This window comes from Palaemon carinicauda, chromosome 3 (genome assembly GCF_036898095.1).
Source record: "Palaemon carinicauda isolate YSFRI2023 chromosome 3, ASM3689809v2, whole genome shotgun sequence".
NCBI classification, from domain to species: Eukaryota; Metazoa; Arthropoda; class Malacostraca; order Decapoda; family Palaemonidae; genus Palaemon; species Palaemon carinicauda.
In genome coordinates, this window is record NC_090727.1 from 192,284,313 (window position 1) to 192,307,483 (window position 23,171).

The 23,171-nt window shown below is 46.1% G+C and overlaps 1 protein-coding gene across 2 annotated transcripts in view; it reads right to left on the reverse strand.

Annotated features, from left to right (window-relative positions):
* Positions 1–23,171, reverse strand: part of LOC137638825 (dnaJ homolog subfamily C member 10-like) — a 144,554-nt gene that overhangs the window by 30,965 nt on the left and 90,418 nt on the right. For both annotated transcript variants that reach the window (XM_068371213.1, XM_068371214.1), the window contains exons 11-13: positions 16,376–16,537; positions 15,462–15,738; positions 15,160–15,358 (exon numbers count right to left, since the gene is read on the reverse strand). In XM_068371213.1, coding sequence (XP_068227314.1) covers positions 15,160–15,358; positions 15,462–15,738; positions 16,376–16,537 — 638 coding nt within the window. The remainder of the gene's footprint in view (positions 1–15,159; positions 15,359–15,461; positions 15,739–16,375; positions 16,538–23,171) is intronic.

Sequence of the window (23,171 nt, forward strand, 5' to 3'; positions counted from 1 at the left end):
GCACTGCTTTGCTAGGGGAAGCAATGACGGCCTCTCAGAACGCAAGGTTGTCCAGAGCATAAAAACTTTGATACCATATAAAGTGTGCTGAAGTACTCTTATATCAAAGAACACGAGTCATTTTAACCTGGGAACATATCAACTTATATGCATAGAGTAATTGATTTTCAAAACTCATTTTCCTCATGCCTATAGCTTGCTACATTTGAGATATTAAATCTTTACTGTAAGCAGCATTGAATCTGTTAGTAGGCAGAAGGCTCTACTCGTTCATCAAAACCCTTTTCAAGACCTGGAAAAAACTTTTGATGAAAAACTAGAGCCTTCTGCCTACCAACATATCCAATGCTGCTTACAGTAAAGCCTAATGGGAAAACATAAGAATAATAAAAAAAAAATCCTATGTAGGAGGGGTTGAATGGTCAAAGCATAAAAACTTTGATACCATATAAAGTGTGCTATGCAAGAGATTACATCTACCAGCTAAACTTACGATATGTTTATAATTGGTCATTTATTTCAGCTTTACAAGTACCAAACTTGATTGTAAGTTTAGTCTTTTCTTTACATATACATAAAGTATTGGCAGTAAATACTCAGTATGGTGTAGGAGTTTTATCAATGTTCCATCATCTTTATGGTAAAGTATTTGTTGCAGCAATTATACAGCAAAATACTCCATGAAACTGAGATTGTTTTCCATAAAATGTTCATTATATAAATTGGAAAGAACGCAAGGTTGTCCAGGAATCAAAGAGGCACCACTCGTACTCAACTGATTCCGAGAACTTGGTGTGGAGAAGTCGAGTCAATGGAGTCTGATGGCAAGGTTTTTTCCCCTTAGAGCATGAAGCCAATGGGGTAGAATTACGCTTTGCCTTCTTATTTCATTGCCTTACAAACCTCAGCCACTGAGAGGGTGACCACTCCCTACACGGAGATGCCTGCATACAAGAGTGACCTCTGCACGCACGACAGAGACCGTGAGGATCAGTCTCCAAAGCCAACACGAAGGTGCCGCATCGCTGACCTTCGATGTCGGGACAAACCATATGGTTTAGATTCCCATGTGGGCAGAGACACCTGAGAAAGAAAAAGTATGGAAAAGTTTTTTAGTTTTCAAGCCTTTGCTTTAATCATTAGCTGGTTAAAAGGTTTTGACGGGAGAGCAAGACTACGTCTTTACTCTACCAAGTCGAAATAAAAAGGGACGTTCAGTTACTAGAGCTGGTGTGAGTGGGTTGGGTGGCCTACCCCACTACCACCCCACCCCCTAACTAGTGGAAGGTAGTTACACTGAGTAAAAACTTTATGGATAGTTTCAGCCATCACCAAAATATATCTCCACTGTAAAGAGCATGAGGGTTTGTATGTAGTGCTGAAGCAAACAGTAGTTAGTACCAGCCAGCATTTCTGTCCTAACAATGACCAGCAAACTATCACCCAGCAGTCAAAGTTGAACAGGGCTTAATTTAGTCAAAGTCGATTCCACACCCAAACTCATATGTCATTACTTAACTACCTTAATAATGATAGAAGGAATACAAGGTAAAAAAATTAGGGCAGAGTCTACAGAACTTGTGCTGAAGTACTCTTATATCAAAGAACACGAGTCATTTTAACCTGGGAACATATCAACTTATATGCATAGAGTAATTGATTTTCAAAACTCATTTTCCTCATGCCTATAGCTTGCTACATTTGAAATATTAAATCTTTACTGTGAGCAGCATTGAATCTGTTATTATTATTATTATTACTATCCAAGCTACAACCCTAGTTGGAAAAGCAAGATGCTATAAGCCCAGGGGCTCCAACAGGGAAAAATTGCCCAGTGAGGAAAGGAAATAAGGAAATAAATAAATGAAGAGAACAAATTAACAATAAATCATTCTAAAATAAGTAACAACGTCAAAACAGACATGTCATATATAAACTATTAACAACATCAAAAACAAATATGTCATAAATAAACTATAAGAAGACTCATGTCCGCCTGGTCAACAAAAAAGCATTTGCTCCAACTTTGAACTTTTGAAGTTCTACTGATTCAACCACCCGATTAGGAAGATCATTCCACAACTTGGTAACAGCTGGAATAAAACTTCTAGAGTACTGCGTAGTATTGAGCCTCATGATGGAGAAGGCCTGGCTATTAGAATTAACTGCCTGCCTAGTATTACGAACAGGATAGAATTGTCCAGGGAGATCTGAATGTAAAGGATGGTCAGAGTTATGAAAAATCTTATGCAACATGCATAATGAACTAATTGAACGACGGTGCCAGAGATTAATATCTAGATCAGGAATAAGAAATTTAATAGACCGTAAGTTTCTGTCCAAAAAATTAAGATGAGAGTCAGCAGCTGAAGACCAGACAGGAGAACAATACTCAAAACAAGGTAGAATGAAAGAATTAAAACACTTCTTCAGAATAGATTGATCACCGAAAATCTTGAAAGACTTTCTCAATAAGCTTATTTTTTGTGCAATTGAAGAAGACACAGACCTTATATGTTTCTCAAAAGTAAATTTACTGTCGAGAATCACACCTAAAATTTTGAAAGAGTCTTACATATTTAAAGAAACATTATCAATACTGAGATCAGGATGTTGAGGAGCCACCGTCCTTGACCTACTTACAATCATACTTTGAGTTTTGTTAGGATTCAACTTCATACCCCATAATTTGCACCATGCACTAATTCTATCTAAATCTCTATTAAGGGATTCACCAACCCTAGATCTACATTCAGGGGATGGAATTGATGCAAAGAGAGTAGCATCATCTGCATAGGCAACAAGCTTGTTTTCTAGGCCAAACCACATGCCATGTGTATATAGTATGAAAAGTAATGGGCCAAGAACACTACCCTGTAGAACACCGGATATCACATTCCTATAATCACTATGGTGCCCATCAACAACAACTCTTTGAGATCTATTTCTTAAAAAATCAATAATAATGCTAAGAAACGACCCACCCACTCCCAACTGTTTCAGTTTGAAAACAAGGGCCTCATGATTAACACGGTCAAAGGCAGCACTAAAATCAAGGCCAATCATATGAACTTCCCGACCACAATCAAGGGATTTCTGTACAGCATTGGAGATTGTGAGAAGGGCATCACATGCTCCAAGGCCTTTACGAAAACCAAATTGCAAACTAGGGAGTAGATGATTACCTTCAGCAAACCTATTAAGACGTTTTGCCAGAAGACGTTCAAAAACTTTAGATAATATGGGAGTTATGGAAATTGGGCGGTAATCAGTGGGATTTGAGCTACCACAAACACATTTACATAGAGGAGTAACATTACCAATTCTCCAACTAGTGCTAAAAGCTCTTCTTGCTAACTTGCGCAAAATGTTATTTTTATTAGTAAAATAAATTTTTGAATATACTTACCCGATAATCATGTAGCTGTCAACTCCGTTGCCCGACAGAATTCTACGGGAGGGATACGCCAGCTATCACAATACTAGAAGGGGGTGTACTCACCAGCGCCACCTGTGGCCAGGTACTACAGTACTTCTTGTTGACACCTCCTCAATTTTTCCTCGGTCCACTGGTTCTCTATGGGGAGGAAGGGAGGGTCAATTAAATCATGATTATCGGGTAAGTATATTCAAAAATTTATTTTACTAATAAAAATAACATTTTTCAATATTAAACTTACCCGATAATCATGTAGCTGATTCACACCCAGGGGGGTGGGTGAAAACCAGTGTACAAGATTAAAGGATAGCCAAGTATCCCGTATTTCATATAATCAGTTATCTCAAAATAACAATGAAATAATAAGTACCTGGTAAGGAAGTCGACTTGAACCGTTACTCTGCCTTTTTTTAAGTTCGTCTTCCTTACTGAGCGCAGCGTTCCTCTTAGGAGGCTGAATCAACTCAAAGGTGCTAAAGTATATAGGGCTGCAACCCCTACTAAAGGACCTCTACACAACCTCTAACCCAGGCGCTTCTCAAGAATGAATTGACCACCCGCCAAATCAAAAGGATGCGGAAGGCTTCTTAGCCTACCGTAACAACCATAAAAACAACAATAAAAGCATTCAAGAGAAAGGTTAAAAAAGGTTATGGGATTAAGGGAATGTAGTGGCTGAGCCCTCACCTACTACTGCACTCGCTGCTACGAATGGTCCCAGGGTGTAGCAGTTCTCGTAAAGAGACTGGACATCTTTAAGATAAAATGATGCAAACACTGACTTGCTCCTCCAATAGGTTGCATCCATTATGCTCTGCAGAGAACGGTTTTTATTAAAGGCCATCGAAGTAGCTACGGCTCTCACTTCGTGGGTCCTTACCTTCAGCAAAGCAAGGTCTTCCTCCTTTAAGTGAGAATGGGCTTCTCTAATCAGAAGCCTTATATAATACGAAACCCCATTCTTGGACATGGGCCTCGAAGGGTTCTTGATTGCACACCATAAGGCTTCTGATTGTCCTCGAATAGGTTTTGACCTATTAAGGTAAAATTTCAGAGCTCTGACAGGGCAAAGAACTCTTTCTAGCTCGTTACCTACCATGTTGGAGAGGCTAGGTATCTCAAACGATCTAGGCCAAGGACGTGAAGGAAGTTCATTCTTAGCTAAGAATCCAAGCTGTAAAGAACATGTTGCAGATTCGGATGTGAACCCAATGTTCTTGCTGAAGGCATGAACCTCACTGACTCTCTTAGCTGTTGCAAGGCAGACGAGAAAAAGAGTCTTGAGGGTAAGGTCCTTGAAGGAAGCTGACTGGAGAGGTTCGAACCTAGGTGACATAAGGAACCTTAAGACTACGTCTAGATTCCAGCCTGGAGTGGGTAGACGACGTTCTTTAGTAGTCTCAAAAGACTTAAGGATGTCTTGAAGGTCCTTGTTGGAAGAAAGGTCCAAACCTCTGTGGCGGAGAACTGAAGCCAACATACTCCTGTACCCTTTAATCGTAGGAGCTGAAAGGGATCTCTCATTCCTAAGATGTAATAGGAAGTCAGCTATTTGGGTCACAGAGGTATTGGTAGAGGAAACTGCATTGGCTCTACACTAGCTCCGGAAGACTTCCCACTTGGATTGGTAGACTCTACGAGTGGATACCCTCCTTGCTCTGGCAATCGCACTGGCTGCCTCCTTCGAAAAGCCTCTAGCTCTAGCGAATCTTTCGACAGTCTGAAGGCAGTCAGCCGAAGAGCGTGGAGGTTTGGGTGCAACCTGTCTACGTGAGGTTGACGTAGAAGGTCCACTCTTAGAGGGAGAGTCCTGGGGACGTCGACCAGCCATTGTAGTACCTCTGTGAACCATTCTCTTGCAGGCCAAAGGGGAGCAACCAGCGTCAGCCGTGTCCCTTCGTGCGAGATGAACTTCTGAAGGACTTTGTTTATGATCTTGAACGGTGGGAATGCGTAAAGGTCGAGATAGGACCAGTTCAGCAGAAAAGCATCCACATGAACTGCTGCTGGGTCTGGAACTGGGGAACAGTACAAAGGAAGTCTCTTGGTCATGGAAGTGGCAAACAGATCTATTGTCGGCTGACCCCACAAGGTCCAAAGTCTGTTGCACACGCTCTTGTGGAGGGTCCATTCCGTGGGGATGACCTGATCCCTTCTGCTTAGGCGATCTGCTGAGACGTTCATGTTGCCCTGAATGAACCTCGTAACTAGGGTGATGTTTAGACCTCTTGACCAAATGAGGAGGTCCCTTGCTATCTCGTATAGGCTCCTCGAATGGGTCCCTCCTTGCTTGGAGATGTAAGCCAAGGCTGTGGTGTTGTCGGAGTTCACCTCCACCACCTTGCCTAGCAGGAGGGACTTGAAGTTCAATAAGGCTAAATGAACTGCTAGTAGCTCCTTGCAGTTGATGTGGAGCGTTTCCTGTTCCTCGTTCCACGTTCCCGAGCACTCCCGTCCGTTCAAGGTCGCGCCCCAGCCTGAGTCCGATGCATCCGAGAAGAGATGAAGAACGGGGGTCTGAATCGCCAACGATAGGCCCTCCCTGAGAAGGAGATTGGTCTTCCACCACAAGAGAGTGGTCTTCATCTCTTCGGTGACTGGGATAGAGACTGCTTCGAGAGTCAAACCCTTGTCCCAATGAGCTGCAAGATGGAATTGAAGAGGGCGGAGGTGGAGTCTCCCTAGCTCGACGAACAGGGCCAACGATGAAAGGGTCCCTGTGAGACTCATCCACTGTCTCACCGAGCAACTGCTCCTCTTCAGCATGCTCAGGATGCAATCTAGGGCTTGGCTTATCCTTGGGGCCGATGGAAAAGCCCGAAAATCCTGACTCCGAATCTCCATTCCCAGGTACACAATGGATTGGGAGGGAATGAGTTGGGACTTTTCTAGATTGACTAACAGACCCAGTTCTTTGGTCAAGTCTAAAGTCCAGTTGAGACTCTCCAGACAGCGACGACTCGTGGAGGCTCTCAACAGCCAGTCGTCTAAGTAAAGGGAGGCTCTGATGTCCGATAAGTGGAGGAATTTTGCTATATTCCTCATCAGATGCGTAAACACCATAGGAGCTGTGCTTAGGCCAAAACACAGGGCTTGGAATTGGTAGACAACCTTTCCAAAAACGAATCTCAGGAAAGGTTGGGAGTCTGGATGAATAGGAACGTGAAAGTAAGCATCTTTCAGGTCCAACGAGACCATCCAGTCCTCCTGCCTGACCGCTGCTAGGACCGACTTCGTCGTCTCCATCGTGAACGTCTGCTTGGTGACATAAGCATTGAGCGTGCTGACGTCCAGCACCGGTCTCCAACCTCCTGTCTTCTTGGCCACCAGAAAGAGACGGTTGTAGAAGCCCGGGGATTGATGGTCCCGGACTATAACCACTGCCTTCTTCTGTAACAGGAGCGACACCTCCTGGTGCAACGCTAGCCTCTTGTCCTTTTCTTTGTAGTTGAGAGAGAGGTTGATGGGAGATGTGGTCAGAGGGGGTTTGCGGCAGAATGGTATCCTGTAACCCTCCCTCAGCCAACTGACAGACTGTGCGTCTGCACCTCTCTTTTCCCAGGCTTGCCAGAAGATCTTGAGTCTGGCGCCTACTGCTGTCTGAAGAGGAGGAGAGTCAGTTTTTGCCTTTAGAAGCCTTGGAACCTTTCCTAGACTTGCTCCTGGAAGAGTCTGGACGGGAGCTTCCACGGCTGGGGGCTCTACCACGAAAGGGCGGAATAAACCTCGTAGCAGGAGTATCAGCCACTGGGGTGCGATAAGTCCTGGGGACTGAGGTAGCAACCTTAGTCTTACGAGCCGATGAGGCCACAAGATCATGGGTGTCCTTTTGTATCAGGGCCGCAGACAAGTCCTTAACAAGCTCTTCAGGAAACAGGAACTTAGAGAGCGGAGCGAAAAGGAGTTGAGACCTTTGACAAGGTGTGATGCTGGAGGAAAGGAATGAACAAAGCTGCTCCCTTTTCTTAAGCACTCCTGACACAAACATCGAAGCAAGCTCGCCAGATCCATCCCTAATAGCCTTATCCATGCAGGACATTAAGAGCATGGCTGAGTCCTTGTCCGCAGGGGAGGTCTTCTTGCTAAGGGCCCCCAGGCACCAGTCTAGGAAATTGAACATCTCAAATGCTCTAAAAACACCCTTTAGGAAGTGATCAAGATCGGAGAAGGTCCAGCAAACCTTAGAGCGCCTCATTGCTGTTCTACGAGGAGAGTCTACCAAGCTTGAGAAGTCGGCCTGGGCAGAGGCAGGTACTCCCAAGCCTGGTTCCTCTCCTGTGGCATACCAAACGCCCGCTTTGGAAGTGAGCTTAGTCGGAGGAAACATAAAGGAAGTCTTTCCTAGTTGTTGCTTAGACTGCAACCACTCCCCTAAAATTCTTAACGCTCTCTTAGAGGACCTTGCAAAGACGAGCTTAGTATAAGATGACTTGGCTGGTTGCATGCCCAGTGAAAACTCAGATGGCGGAGAGCGGGGGGTAGCAGAGACAAAATGGTCTGGGTATACCTCTCTGAAAAGAGCCAAGACCTTGCGAAAGTCAATAGGAGGCGGAGAAGACTTGGATTCATCCACGTCTGATGAGGGGTCCAGGTGTGCAGCCTCATCATCAGAAACCTCATCACCAGAGTGTAGCGAAGTGAGAGGTAAGGTATGCTGAACAGCAGAATCTGCACGAGCTGGAGCAAAAACGCTTGTGGTTTCCTCCTCAAGTCTCTGTTGAGGGAACACCTGAGGCTCAGGTTGCAAAGGTTGATCAAAAGCAGTAGCAGAAGGTAGGCGCATGGGTGGAGGAGGCTGAGTCCTGGCATGAGTGTCTTGCCTCAAGGGTTGCGCTTGCTGTAAGGTGAGCGGATGCGCAGTAGCAAGTTCCTGAGGAACGAGTTGAGGTTCCTGAGGTGTGAGCTGCGAGAGTTGGGGTAGAGGCTGCGCAGAACGCATAACTTGTCTCGCGAGTTGAGGTTCCTGAGGCGCAAGGCTAAGGTGTTGAGGCTCTCGCCTTGAGGAGGGTTGAGGTCGCTGCAGCGAGAGCTGAGGTGTCTGCCTCATGGATGGGAGAGGTTGTTGTACCTCAAAAGAGTGTTGCCTCACTGGTGGAACCGCAAGTGGAAGCGGAGGAAGTAAGGTATAAGCTTCCTGTTCCCATTGCTGAGGTTGCCTTAAGGAAGGCGGAGGAAGCTGCACACCACCGGAAACTGGAAACTCAGAACGTGGTAAGGTATCCTGAGGAGCCTCAACATCGTACGCCTGGCAGGCAGGACTGCGGTTAGGCGGAGCGATCGCAGGAGGAGGTGTAACCTTCTCAGCCTGACACTCACGCATCAAGACCGCAAGTTGTGACTGCATGGACTGCAGTAGAGTCAACTTGGGGTCGGCAGACACTAAGGTCTGCTGAGGCAAAGCCTTAACAGAAGAGATCTGTTGCGGCAGCACCTTACTCCTCTTAGGAGGAGTGCCTTCAACTGATGACTGCGGCGAGTCAGAGCTGATCCAATGACTGCAGCCAGGTTGTAGAGCTCTTGAGGTTTGGACTCTGCGTTTGAGAGGTCTTGAGACCTGAGTCCAACGTTTCCTCCCTGACAATTCTTCAGCAGACGAGTAAAAGACGGGCTCAATCGTCTGCGGGTGGGAGTGACGGTCTCTGGAAGACACGCCCGCAACCACCGAGGATACTTCTGTGCGCCGATCAAGGCCTGCCGAACCCTTTTGCCCTTCGACATTGCTTCTCCCCTGGGCTTGGGAGCTTGCAAGAGGTCCCGGACTGGGAGGACGACTGGCACGCACAGAAGTACCCTCACGCACCACACTGACACTGACACTAGCACTTGGCACTGCACTGACACTAGCACTCGTCACAGCACTGGCACTATCACCACCCACTGCACTCTTGACCTTAAGTTCCTTGACTTCGGCCATAAGAGACTTATGATCACTAACCACCGACTCCACTTTGTCACCTAAAGCCTGAATGGCACGCAAAACAACAGACATATCAGGTTGAGGGCAAATAGTAGGTTCGGGGGTAGCCACTACAGGGGGAGGAAAAGGTAGGGGATCATGAGGTGAGGAAAAAAGTGAAGAGCGAGAAGAACTTCTCCTAACTCTCTCTCTCTCTAACTTGGTTGAATACTTAAGAAATCGGACAAAATCAAGTTCCGAAAGTCCGGCGCATTCCTCACATCGATCTTCCAACTGACAGGGTCTTTCCCTACAGTCAGAACAAGCGGTGTGAGGATCTACCGAGGCCTTCGGAATACGCCTATTACAAGACCTACATCGTCTATGGGGTGGGGCTTGTGAAATGTCAGACATCTTGAATCAAAGAGTTAGCCAAGTGGAGATTCCAAATCAAGCAAAAAGATCGTTAACCATTAATCAGAACTAAATAATAGCTATCTAAGCTAATATAGAAGTTTTCCAGTAAAGCGACAGCCGAAATCTGAGAGAAATACTTCACCAAAAGCCGTGAAAATACTCCAAGATCATAAGCGTATCCCAGAACGTCTTGCCGGAAGCACGACAGAGGAAAAATTGAGGAGGTGTCAACAAGAAGTACTGTAGTACCTGGCCACAGGTGGCGCTGGTGAGTACACCCCCTTCTAGTATTGTGATAGCTGGCGTATCCCTCCCGTAGAATTCTGTCGGGCAACGGAGTTGACAGCTACATGATTATCGGGTAAGTTTAATATTGAAAAATAACAGATAACTTTGGAGCTAAGAAATCTGCTGTGTTTATAAAAAACAAAGGAAAAATACCATTTGGGTCTACACCTCCATAAGCATCAAGGTCCACCAACAGAGCTTTAATCTCACGAGATCGAAAAGCTAAACTAGTTAGTTTAGTCTCAGGAAAACAGGAATGAGGAAGTTCAAGTTTTTCATTACTCTGTTTACTGTCAAAAACATCAGCCAAAAGGGTTGCCTTTTCCTTTGGACAGTGAGTGACTGAGCCATCTGGTTTAAGTAAAGGAGGAACTGTAGGCAGAAGGCTCTACTCGTTCATCTAAACCCTTTTCAAGACCTGGAAAAAACTTTTGATGAAAAACTAGAGCATTCTGCCTACCAACATATCCAATGCTGCTTACAGTAAAACCTAATGGGAAAACATAAGAATAATAAACAAAATCCTATGTAGGAGGGGCTGAATGGTCAGAGCATAAAAACTTTGATACCATATAAAGTGTGCTATGCAAGAGATTACATCTACCAGCATCCAAAGCAGCGAGTCTTTTGCTAGCAGCAGGTTATCTGAATACTTTCAGTAATTAGTTACCTAACTAATCTATAACTGTTCTCTGCAGATTCCTATATCTACTCTAGATTACAGTGAACCCTCGTTTATCGCGGTAGATAGGTTCCAGACGCGGGCGCGATAGGTGAAAATCCGCGAAGTAGTGACAGCATATTTACCTATTTATTTAACATGTATATTCGGACTTTTAAAACCTTCCCTTGTATGTAGTACTGTTAACAAACCACCCTTTACACCCTGTAATGTACAGAACACTTAATGCATGTACTACAGCACCCTAAACTAAAACAGGCACAAATATTAAAGGCGATTTTATATCATGTGTTTCCTAAACACCTAAAAAGCACGATAAAAAATGGCAACCAATGTTTTGTTTACGTTCATCTCTGATCATAATGAAGAAACAAACTCATTTAGTGTACACATATATGTACGTATGGTTAGTTTTTGCATCGATTATATTGATTATACAGTACTGTATGTTGATTTTTTTATTACCAATGTTTTAGTTTACGTATTTTTCTTAGGACTTCCAAATGAAATCTTTTTCTTTATGACGCCGCCTGAAACGACGGCGTGTACGCTCAGTAAACAACCACGCTCAGAACAAACAAGGCATTTAACACGCATGATGATAGTGATAAATAATGATACAGTACATACAGTATTTACAGTACAAAGCATTTACAAAATATGTTACCTTACAAATATAAATTATACAGTACTTGTACGTAGCAAAGCAGGAAAACAATTTGAGAGAGAGAGAGAGAGAGAGAGAGAGAGAGAGAGAGAGAGAGAGAGAGAGAGAGAGAGAGAGAGAGAGAGAGAGAGATTGTTTTACGTACGTAAATGTAAATTTTAAACAAAAAAAATATGATAGGTTACAACATGTAGACTTTTAAAACCTTCCCTTTAACTTAATGCATACAGTACGTACAGTACTAAACTATAAAACAGGTTAAAGTAAAAAATAAAGATTGTTACTGTACTCACCACGAAAGAAGTTCCAGAAAAACTTGAATGACGATGGCGATGAATTTGCTGCACAGTAGAAATGATGATGATGAAGCTGATGATGTGTTCTACTGTGCAGTCAATGATAGTATTTTACGTCTCTTCAGACGGAGGTGTCTTTTCCTGGGACACCTCTTCAACTTCTTCAATTTCTTCCGAAGGCGTACTAGCAGGAGGAACTGGCTCTTTTTTGCGAGGCTGAAAAAACATTGTGATCGGAAGTTGTTGCCGCTGCTTCTTTTTTCGATCCAAGAGCATCCTGTAGGGAGTCGTGATGTCATCGACCTTGTTGCAGAATTGCATCGAGCGAACCATATCCTCGTCCCACTCTTGCAACATTTCTTTCGCCTCCTTCATATGGTTGCAGAACTTGGCGAGCCGTTCTAATGTTAAGCCCGTTTCTTCTACATTTTCTTGGGTCTCTTCCTGGGTACCCTCACTCTCTTCCTCACTTGCCGATTTCGTCAGGTCTTCGAGGTCTGCGTCAGTTAGGGGCTGGGAATGGCAGTCCAACAACTCGTCGACGTCTTCAGTCGTCATGTCGCCAAACCCGTCACCCCCAATTATGGCAGCCAACTGCACAGATTTCCGTATTGCAGAGTGTTGGATTTCCGACGGAGTAAATCCCTTGTCGTCGTAAACAATATCGGGCCACAGCTTCTTCCAGCTCGCATTTACGGTTGCAGGTTTCATCTCTTGAAGTGCCTTTTGAATATTCTGCAGGCACGTGGCTATGGTGTACTGCCGCCAGTACGCCTTCAAGTTGAAGTCTTCATCCTCGTCATCTTGGGCAGCATCCACACACGCAACGAGGTCCGCCAAGGTATTCTTCGTGTAGAGGGCCTTGAACGCCCTGATAACCCCCTGGTCCATTGGTTGAATTAATGACGTGGTGTTGGGTGGCAGGAACTCAACCTGAACGCCCTCACGCGACAGGTCAGTTGCGTGTCCACCAGCGTTATCCATAAGGAGAAGGATCTTGAATGGCAAGCCCTTCTCTAAGAGATATTCATGGACTTGCGGGATGAAACACTGGTGGAACCAGTTGGAGGTCAGCATCTTCGTAATCCATGCTTTTTGATTATGCATCCAGTACACGGGAAGGAGATTCTTATTTTTGTTTTTCAAAGCGCGAGGATTTTTCGACTTATAAATAAGCCCCGGCTTTAACAAAAATCCAGCAGCATTGCCACACATCACGAGGGTAACGCGATCCTTGAATGCCTTAAAGCCAGAGGCTTTGGCTTCCTCTTTGAACAGGAAAGTTCGCGACGGCATTCTCTTCCAAAACAAGCCGGTTTCATCCATATTAAACACTTGTTCCGGCTTGTATCCACCTTCAGCGATAATGTTCTTGAAAGTCTGGTTCACGTAAGTTTCAGCAGCGGCAGTGTCAGCGGAAGCAGACTCCCCATGCAGGGAAACGCTTTTCAGGGCGAAGCGTTTCTGAAACTTCGCGAACCATCCTTTGCTGGCGGAAAAACGTTGTTTCTGACGCTGGGAATCAGTGGAGGTCCCTGGTTGAGGATCATCTACATCATCATCTTCTTCAGCATGGTCGCCATCGTCGTCATGAGGTTCCTTTGCCGCAAAATTCTCATACAAGCTCAAAGCCTTTGTTCGGATGGTGTTCGTATCCAACGCTATGTTCTTCTTCCGACAGTCGGCAATCCACACAGCTAAAGCACCTTCCATGCGTACGATCGTTTTATTACGCGTTGTAACGACTCGCTTCGCTGATCTGCTAAAGGTGATTGCAGCAGTCTTTCTAATGTTCGCCTCGTCCTTCCTGATGTAGCGAACGGTGGATTCGTTGATGCCAAAATGGCGGCCGGCGGCCGCGTAACTTCTACCATCTTTTAACATGTCGAGAAGCGTAACCTTCTCAGCTATCGTCATCATTCTTCGGTGGCGTTTAGGCTCACTACCAGCCTTACTAGAAGCAGAACGCTTGGGAGCCATTGTAACAGAAAGTTCAACAAAAAGTTCAACTTAAAACAGTCGCACACAGCACAGATTCAACTTCACAAACTTAAGAACGTCTACTCAGCAATACGCGGAAAGAGAAAGTGAACGATGCAGTCCCGCGAGAACTTTGATGCTGCGGGTAGAAGATGCGGGCAAAACACCAATCACAGGCTAGATAACAAAACTTGAGTTTTGATTCGTCATCTATCAGCGCTTGAACCAATCACAACCCGTCTTATACAGTACTATGGTGCGTTGGTTACTCATAGAAGATGTCCCGCGCACACTGAACGTACGTAGATTAAGTACAATACCGTAATAATAATAAATAATGATAATAATACTGTACAGTAATAATAATAATAATAATGATTAATAATAATAACAATAATAATTTTATTAACAACAACAACAATAATAATAATAATAACAATAATAAAAATTTACGTACGTACGCTATTTTACGCCTCTCTCTCTCTCTCTCTCTCTCTCTCTCTCTCTCTCTCTCTCTCTCTCTCTCTCTCTCTCTCTCTCGTACGCTTACAGTACTTATTCGAAATGTGATTTTTGCAACAAAGAATATTATTGGATGCAGTACTGTACTACGTACGTATACATACAAAAGATTCATGGAAAAGAAGCACATCCATTACAGTACACACCATTCTAATATGGTATGACTGCATCTGATTTGCGTTTCATGTTCGATTTAATTTTACTACGTACTGAATTATCGTATGATCACATTCTCTTTTCGTGTTTTATTTCTTTCTGTGCTGAATTATATATCATATGTAATGCAATGAACAATCAGTAAGAGCAGATATTACTAATTACAGTATTAATGGAATTACAGGTAACAAAATATCGTATTTGGTTATCTTCAGATTTCGCGGTATTTTCGAATTTTCCGGAAAATCCGCGATATGTATATATATATGGGTTATGGGAAAACCCCGCGAAGTGGTGAATCCGCGATTGTCGAACCGCGAAGTAGCGAGGGTTCACTGTATTGTAAAATGCCATCAAATGGAAGTTCTTAGTCTAACCTACATTTTTTTCACAATTCTTTCTAATTTATATAATGAACATTTTATGGAAAACAATCTCAGTTTCATGGAGTATTTTGCTGTATAATTGCTGCAACAAAAAACTTTACCATAAAGATGATGGAACATTGATAAAACTCCGACACCATACTGAGTATTTACTGCCAATACTTTATGTATATGTAAAGAAAAGACTAAACTTACAATCAAGTTTGGTACTTGTAAAGCTGAAATAAATGACCAATTATAAACCTATATTAAGTTTAGCTAGTCTGATAAAAAAAAAAAAAAAAATTCCCCAAACAGTCATGATACAATTTATGAATTTGGCCCTTGATGATCAGCACTGGAGTCTTAAGAGGCCATTCAGCTCCCACTAAGCAATCAAGAATAATACAGCGTAAAGTTATACATTTTACTCAAGCACAACGATACTTACTCTGGCGATGTCTTCAAAGTTAGGAGCAAACACCTGACAATGACCACACCATGGAGTGTAAAAATCAATGATCCAGGGCACTTTACTACGGAGAGCATCTTCAAATGATCTGTCATCTAATTCTGTCGTACTAGATGGAAGACTTGAATACAGCCACTGCCGAAAAGAGTCTGCATCCCGCGACCATCCAGAGAATTTCCTGCAAGGAGAAATTGACCTCAGAGCATAAAAACTAACTTAAGTAAGCATGTCTCAACAGCTATAGACCTACAGCCAAAAATAAGAATATAAGCATAACTTACATTGTTTTGCGAGTTCCATAGCTCTCGGTTGGATAAAGTAGAACACTTGGGTAACTGGTAATCCCCTGCTTTCTGCACAAATCGCCATACACAGCACAGTCAAGGGAAGCCACATGGACCTCAGGAATATCAGCAACTAAGCGGGCAAATCTTCTATACTCAGGCGCCATACTTATACAAGGCCCACACCAATTTGCAAAATAGTCTACTACCCAAGCCTCACCTTGTGGTTTACTTGCGATAAACTCTGAAAACTTCTCTGGATCAAGGCTTACCACTGTAAATAAACAAATACTGTACAATTGCAATTGCTTTAGAACTGGCATTCAACTATAAAGTACAATATGAAAAAGTCAAACTTGGCCTACAATCCTTTAGAAAATAGTATTTTTAACATTTTCTCAAGTTATATACTGTACTATATAGACTACTGAATACAATATCAAAATACCCAAAGAAGAAAACAAATTCATATGAAGAAAGGAAAAATTCAACACCACAGATCTTACTAAAAACTTAATAACCCCATGCAAAAATTGGAAAAAAGCATGTTAATAGAAGAACATATATTTGAAGGATATTTCAAACATTAGGCTCAATACTATAATTATGTTGAAACAGTAACATAAAATCAAAACTTTGAAGCTTGGTAACTATAACTATTAGTATACAGCAGACTCACACATCACTCTGGCAACATACTTGAACAATAAACTATGAAAAATATGATCATGGTTATGGCGTAACGCAAAATTTTCCAATTAAGTTGAAATAAAATTGAAAAAAAGTACAAGTACTAGAAACTGATAAGAAAAAGGGGACCACACTACTGTTGTTGTATATGCCCAAGAGGTTCTCCCTTTTAGAGGATTTTCATTGCTAAAACCAAAATAAAACATACAAAAATTACTTACCAATAGGATTAAGTGTATCATTGACAAACTCGACAAGGTTAGATGCACTATGATGGCCTGTATATTCATGAGGCACACTTTGATTGTAAAGGATTGTGGTTGGGTACTGGCGAATGTTGTATCTTGTGCATAACTCATGATGCATTGTGCAGTCTATACTCCCTGTAAACAAAATTTTAATTGATCAGCATCTCTGTTAAATAAGTTGATATCTTTGGCTTTAGTACAATTTGTACCCCGAGTACTGATCCTATAATATATAAAAAACACTTGAGTTCTAAAATTGATTTGCCTTCTCCTTAGCTATACAAACCAGAGTCATTTAAATGGTTTACTCCCAATGTCAATTCTCTACCACCCAATAAAATAGAAAAACTGGGGTTCAGTTGTAACCGTAATAGGTAACCTGGCAACTCCACTGCTGGGCTGCATTACATAGTGCTGTGATGCAAGCTCCACTCTATCCTGGTCAGACTTAAAAGGGTGGTTGAGGCAGACCTTTGCTCAAATGACTTAGGTTTGTATAGCTAGGACAAATATGAACTATTTTTCAAATTTGTGGTTTATTCCTATGCAGTTACAAACTTCAGAGTTATTACCATGATCCCTAGATCTTGGCAAAGTCCCAGAAGCTTGTCTTGGTGTCGAAGAAGGGTCGACTCCGAGTCTGCCAGGAACAGCCAGTCGTCCAGATAACGGAGGAGACGGATGCCGACCCTGTGTGCCCACGAAGAAATCAGGTAAACACTCTGGTGAATACCTGAGGTGCTGTGGAGAGACCGAAACACAGCACCTTGAACTGGTAGATCTTGTTGTCTAGGCTGAATCTTAAGTACTTCCTTGAAGACGGATGGATTGGGACCTGGAAGTACGCATCCTTCAGGTCCAGTGTACACATGAAGTCTTGTGGTCTCACCGCAAGTCTGACCGTGTCCGCCGTCTCCATGCTGAACGGGGTTTGTTTGACAAACCTGTTCAGGGCTGAGGTTGATGACTGGTCTCCAGCCTCCAGATGCCTTCTTTACAAGAAAGAGTCGACTGAAGAAGCCTGGGGAACCGTCGACGACCTCCTGGAGAGCGCCCTTCTTTAACAGGGTCTCGACTTCTGCCCGTAGGGCTTGCCTCCTTGCCGATCCCATGGCAAAGGAGCTCAACGACACTGGATCCGCTGTCAGGGGAGGTAGAGATGTTATGAACGGGACGCGATATCCCCGACTGATTACGGAAATCGTCCAGAAATCGGCCCCGAGTTGCTGCCACCTGTCTGCACAACTTTGAAGGCATCCCCCCACTGGTGGACATGCAGGGGGATTGCCAATCCTACCGTTTGCGGCCTCGGCCACTCCCTCTAGGATTCTTGCCTCCCCTGGAGGACTTTTTGCCTTTCTTGTCTTTGACAGGAAAGGGCTTCGACACCGTTGTCTTTGCTGCCACAGCCGGTTTCGTCGTCTTGGACGGGCGAGGTTGTTGAGGTGCCGGAGGTTTATAGGGCTTCGATGTGAGAGCCCTATGAAGGAGGGAGTCCTGGTTGGACTTCCTCCACCTCTCGGCTGCCTGTTCCACATCTTTAGGCTCAAACAAATTCTTCCCCAAAATGGAAGAATGTTTGAGCCTGCTGACCTCGACGGTTGGGACCTTCGTCGTTTCAGGATCGAATTGGCCCACAAGTTCGAGACTTGGTGGGCCAGAAACTCAATGGTGCGGGTGCCCGAGAGTAGGAAGGTCTCCAGGGCCTTCCTAGTGCTCTCCTTAAACAGGTCTTCGGATTGCAACAGGATGCCAAGAGACCCCAGCCAGATGTCCAGCCACGAAGTAGCCTGTATGGCACACTTCGCAACCTTCTACTGGCTTAGGATCTCTGTCGCCAAGAAAGTCACTTGCCGGCTAGAGAGTCTCTCAAGAGGGACTCCCTTGGTAAGCTCTTCCACAGAGTGGTGCAAGGAAAGAGCTAAACAAGACTCCTCCATGATCTCAAAGTACCTCCTCTGGTGGATTCGAGGAGGAGGGAGGAGCTTGTTGCCAGCAGTGGAACGGCTGGAGGAGGCGAGCTCGGAGAGCTGGCCCTCAACCTTGTCCCTGGCACTCTTCACCCCTTGGGACCAGGGCAAAGCTGCACTGGCCTTAGCGGGCTTCTGAGTGCCAAAGACTCGGTCCAGGACCGTGTCCTTACCCTCTCGAGGAGGAATCTCAGGAACAGGAAACCTGTTGAGATGCCTCATCAGGGTCAGAACCTGCCAGAAGGCATGCTCTGACTCCTGTGGCTCCCCTCCTGGAGAACTGGCAGCAAAGTCTCCCGTCCCCAAAGGCTCTTCTTGGGGGGACACGTGGACGTTCTCTGCGGGTCTTGTTGGCTCTGGGCGAATTCTTGAGGATGACTTGGGGACTGTCTTGGAGTCCTTAAGTTCCCTCCTGGGAGGAATACAGGAATCTTACAACGACGTCTGAGGGCTCTTCTCCGCCCCAACCCGGAACGATTCTCCTGCGCGAGGAGGGGTTTCTCCCATTGGTGCGATGGGAGAACGCCTCACCTCGGAAGATTTCCCTGAGGACGGAAAATCCTCGTCCACAGGAGAGGGAGAGAAAGTCTGGGGAGGGAGGGAGGCTTCCTCAAGGATGTCCGAGGAGCCAGCTTGACCCTTGGAGAAGTTACCACGACTTCTACTCCTCTTTTCCTCTTCAGTGGGTCGGAGCCGCCATTGATTTGAGGCCCATCTCAGCGAAGGCAGGTTTGACAGCCTGCACGACCTCTCTGATGAGGGACCCGAACCACGGCTGCTTAATGACAGCTGTGCTGTCAGAGACTCCCTCTGGAGGGAAGGCGATCGGGTGATCCTTCGGAGTAGAAACGACAATTGGGCCTGTCTGAAAAGAAAGGGAAGAAGAAGAAGGTTGGTTCCTGGACCTATATGGAGACTTCCCTCCCTCCTGCGAGCGCGCTGGTCTGTGCTTGCGGGGGGGGGGGGGGGGACGTGAGGATGATGATCTGGCAGCTCTCGTTCCTGTAGGCTCGCGCGGTGGCTCGCGTTGTGCCTCACTATGGGAATCGCACTGGGGTTCGCGCTGGCGCTCACTCGATAGGATCTTGCTAGGTTCGCGCTTGGGCGAACGTTTGCGCGGGCGCGCAGAGATGATGGCGAGGGCGCGCGTGGGAGCGCGGGCGAGCGTTGGCGCGTTGGCGAGCGATGGCGCGCAGGCGAGCAAGGGCGCGCAGGCGAGCGAGGGCACGCAGGCGAGCGAGGGCGCGCAGGCGAGCGATGGCGCGCAGGCGAGCGATGGCGCGCAGGCGAGCGATGGCGCTCTGGCGAGCGATGGCGCGCAGGCGAGCGATGGCGCGCAGGCGAGCGATGGCGCGCAGGCGAGCGATGGCGCGCAGGCGAGCGATGGCGCGCAGGCGAGCGATGGCGCGCAGGCGAGCGATGGCGTGCAGGCGAGCGATGGCGCGCAGGCGAGTGATGGCGTGCAGGGGACGTAGGCGAGCGACTGCGCACAGGCAAGGGGGAGCGCGGGCACGCAGGCTATCTATGAGAGGGTGAGTGGGTGCGTTGGCGCGCTGGCGAGCGATGGCGCACAGGCGATGGAGCGCGCGGGCGATCAGGAGATCGGTGGCGCGCAGTTGCGCGATCTGGTGAAGGAAGAGGAAGCGCAGAAGGTTGTGCAAGCGCTTGCGCGCACGGAGGTGGCGCGCAGGAGGGCGCATAGCAGGAACTGGTGACTGTGCGCGATGGCGCGTAGGCGATGGCTGACGAGCAGGCGAGGTCCAACGACGGGTAGGAGATCGCTGAAGGGAAGTAGAAGCAAGGTTCTTCCCTCCTGCGCCCAGATCCGGAGATCGTGGGCGCGCAGGCGAACGCTGGCGAGCAGGTGAAGAGTGCTGGCGAGCAGGTGAAGAGTGCTGGCGAGCAGGAGATCGTGGGCGCGCGTGGCGCGCATCTAGATGAGGGTGCGCAGTTGTGTGCTGGCGAGGAGAAGATTGCTGGCGTACAGGAGAACGCTGGCGAGCAGGAGAATACTGGCGTACAGGAGAATGCTGGCGCGCAGGTGAGCGCTGGCGAGCAGGAGAGCGCTGGCGAGCAGGAGAGCGCTGGCGAGCAGGATAGCGCTGGCGCGTAGTCTCAGCTGCAGGAGGTCGCTGGGGCGTTGTCTCTGAAGGTGAAGGTCTACGGTGAGAAGACTTCACAGCAGGCGAGCGCTTGTGCGCAATTGCGTGCGAGCGCGCAGGAGATCGTTGGCGCGCAGGGGATACCTGGCGCTCAACGGACTTACTCACAATGTGAGAAAGCCCCTTTTGCCCCGAAGGGACCGAAGCCCGTTGGATAACGGGGTGCGTGGGCGGCCACAGCGCGTCAGCAGCCAGGAACGGAGATGGCAGGTCCAAAGGTCTGGCAGGCGAAGGAGATCGCGAACGATCAGCGGAGAGGTCCAGGGATGCAACTGCAACGGTCGGTGCACGGCGGGGAGGATCCTCTGCGGGGGACTGCGAAGGTGAAGAACCGAAGAGGCTCCTCCTAACTCCCTTGTGGGGAGAAGGAAGGCCTCAACGGCGAAGAGGAAGGCGAGCCTTCCGTCTGATACGTCCTCTGGGGGCGGCAGGCAGACCATCATCAGTCCTCCGAAGAGGAGTCTCTGTCAGTGAACTCCTCCGAGGGGGAGAATCACCTGCAGGAGAGACCGTTGGACTTAGCTCCTCCCTCGAAGGATGTTCGGAGGGGGGAACTAAGCCTTCAGCTGCATCAGGAACCAAAGCAGGGGTTTGACCTAACTCGTCGGAAGCCCCTGCCACAACAACGTCGACAATAGACAGAGGATCAACCTCTGCTACTGCCGGCGACTGTTTGACAGCAGCCCTCAACCTGATTATGTCAAACAGGGCTTCCTAGGAGGGCGAACCCTTAAGCCCCAAGGAAGCCCAAAGCTGTAACAAATCATCATTAGCAACATTGCTATCAGAAATATCCTCCCCCGGGGGAGGAGGAGGAGTTGCCTCACTATGGGAGGCAACTACCTCTCCCGAACCCCGAGGTCGGTCAACATAAGTACGGCCTACGCTACCTGTCGACGGCCTCTCGGGAGAGACCGATCGAGTGGGAGCTTCGGAGGAGGTTCGGGCTACGGAAGAAGAGTCCTTGGAAATTTCCTTCTTCAAGGAAATCCTTGAAAGAGAAATATCCCGTTTGGACTTCTTCTTCCGGCGCCAGGAAAACCCCTCCCACTGGGAGGTAGACCACTCCCTACACTCACTACACACTTTATCTCTGTCACACCGTTGGCCCCTGCAAAAAGGACATAAGGTGTGAGGGTCCGTTTTGACCGCCGACATATATGTACCACAAGGGCGGTCAGGTAATCCAGGACACTTCCGCATAGTAGAGGCCAACTTCCAAGCACACTGAAAAGAAAAAGCAAAACAAGATCAAAGGCTGTCAATAAGCGAGGGTGGGAGCAGAAACGTCTGTTCATCACCCGAGCCAAAAGCAAAGTGAGCTAGGCACAGGTGTGTGAGGGGGGGAGGGGTAGCTAGCTACCCCTCCCTACCCCCTCGCTAGTTAGTGAGGGGGTAGTAAACCCTCGTTAAAATTCTAATGGCTCGTCACTTCAGCTACTCCGAAAGTAATACCCATATTAAATAGCGTGGTTTGTATTTCGGTTACAGAACAAACCAGGAATTAAGTTTAGCAATAAAAAAGCATCCAACAGTATACTATTTTTATTAGACAATCTAATTGAGCAAATTTCAATAGTTTATATGAATAGCATTTTGATCTACAAAGTACCCCAAAATATATCCCCAATAAAATTCTTTACCAAGGTAAGCATGAGGGGAGAGAATATGTTATATCCTAGAATCCTTTAAGAAGATCTTAAGATAAATATTTTGCTGTATATAGCTAAACTCCAAAATACAGGGTCAAACCCAACCAAGAAACTGAATTATATTAAACTCAGTCCAAAAATAGGAATAATATAACCACGAAGGTACACCTATAAAATTCAGAGAAATTAAATTAAATCCTGAAATTTTAAAGTTTGAAATTGTTTAATGTAGACCAAGAAGGAAAAACCGACATAGTTTAATCATTAAAGAAAATAAGCTGGAAGAATGCCCGAGGACACACATGAGGACTACGTCGTTGCAGCAGGCTTTATAACACTACCTGCTGCCACCACAAAATGACGAACTTCGTCCAATTGCTTCATAGAATGCTTGAAGAAAACCCTGGTGGACTTCCAACCAGTATAAGCCTGTAAACCTTCGAATGACATATACTGAAAGAAGTTCAGGGACAATGCCACTTTCCTAGGATCATGACCCAATGGCATGCTAGCCGGGTCTGCTCGTCTAATAAAATATGCCAATTTTGCTCTCAGTTTCAAAGACAACTCTGATCCGACAGTGTCACCTCTAAATAATTGGCCCTTTTTAACATTCTTCGTCCTGTCAAGATATGTCTTTAAACATTGTACAGGACACAGGGTGAGATCACTTTCGAGGGGAACTATTTTCCATGGTCCCCAACGTTTAGATGTTAGCTCATTCTTAGCCAAAAAAGGTAGGATCAGGGTATAAATTCACCATGGTCTGTAAATTCTGTGACCTTCATCCCTAGAGAGAGCCCCAATTTCACTAATCCGAGCACCAGAAGCCATCGAGATTAGAAAAATCAAAAATTTTAAGTAATTTTTATTTTTCCTAACATACTTACCGAGAACTACTTTCTTTGGAGTCACTTGTGATCTCCTCTCTATCGACCAAGGTTTTCGCGCCGTTACCCCACTACTCCGTTCTCTACATAGGCCT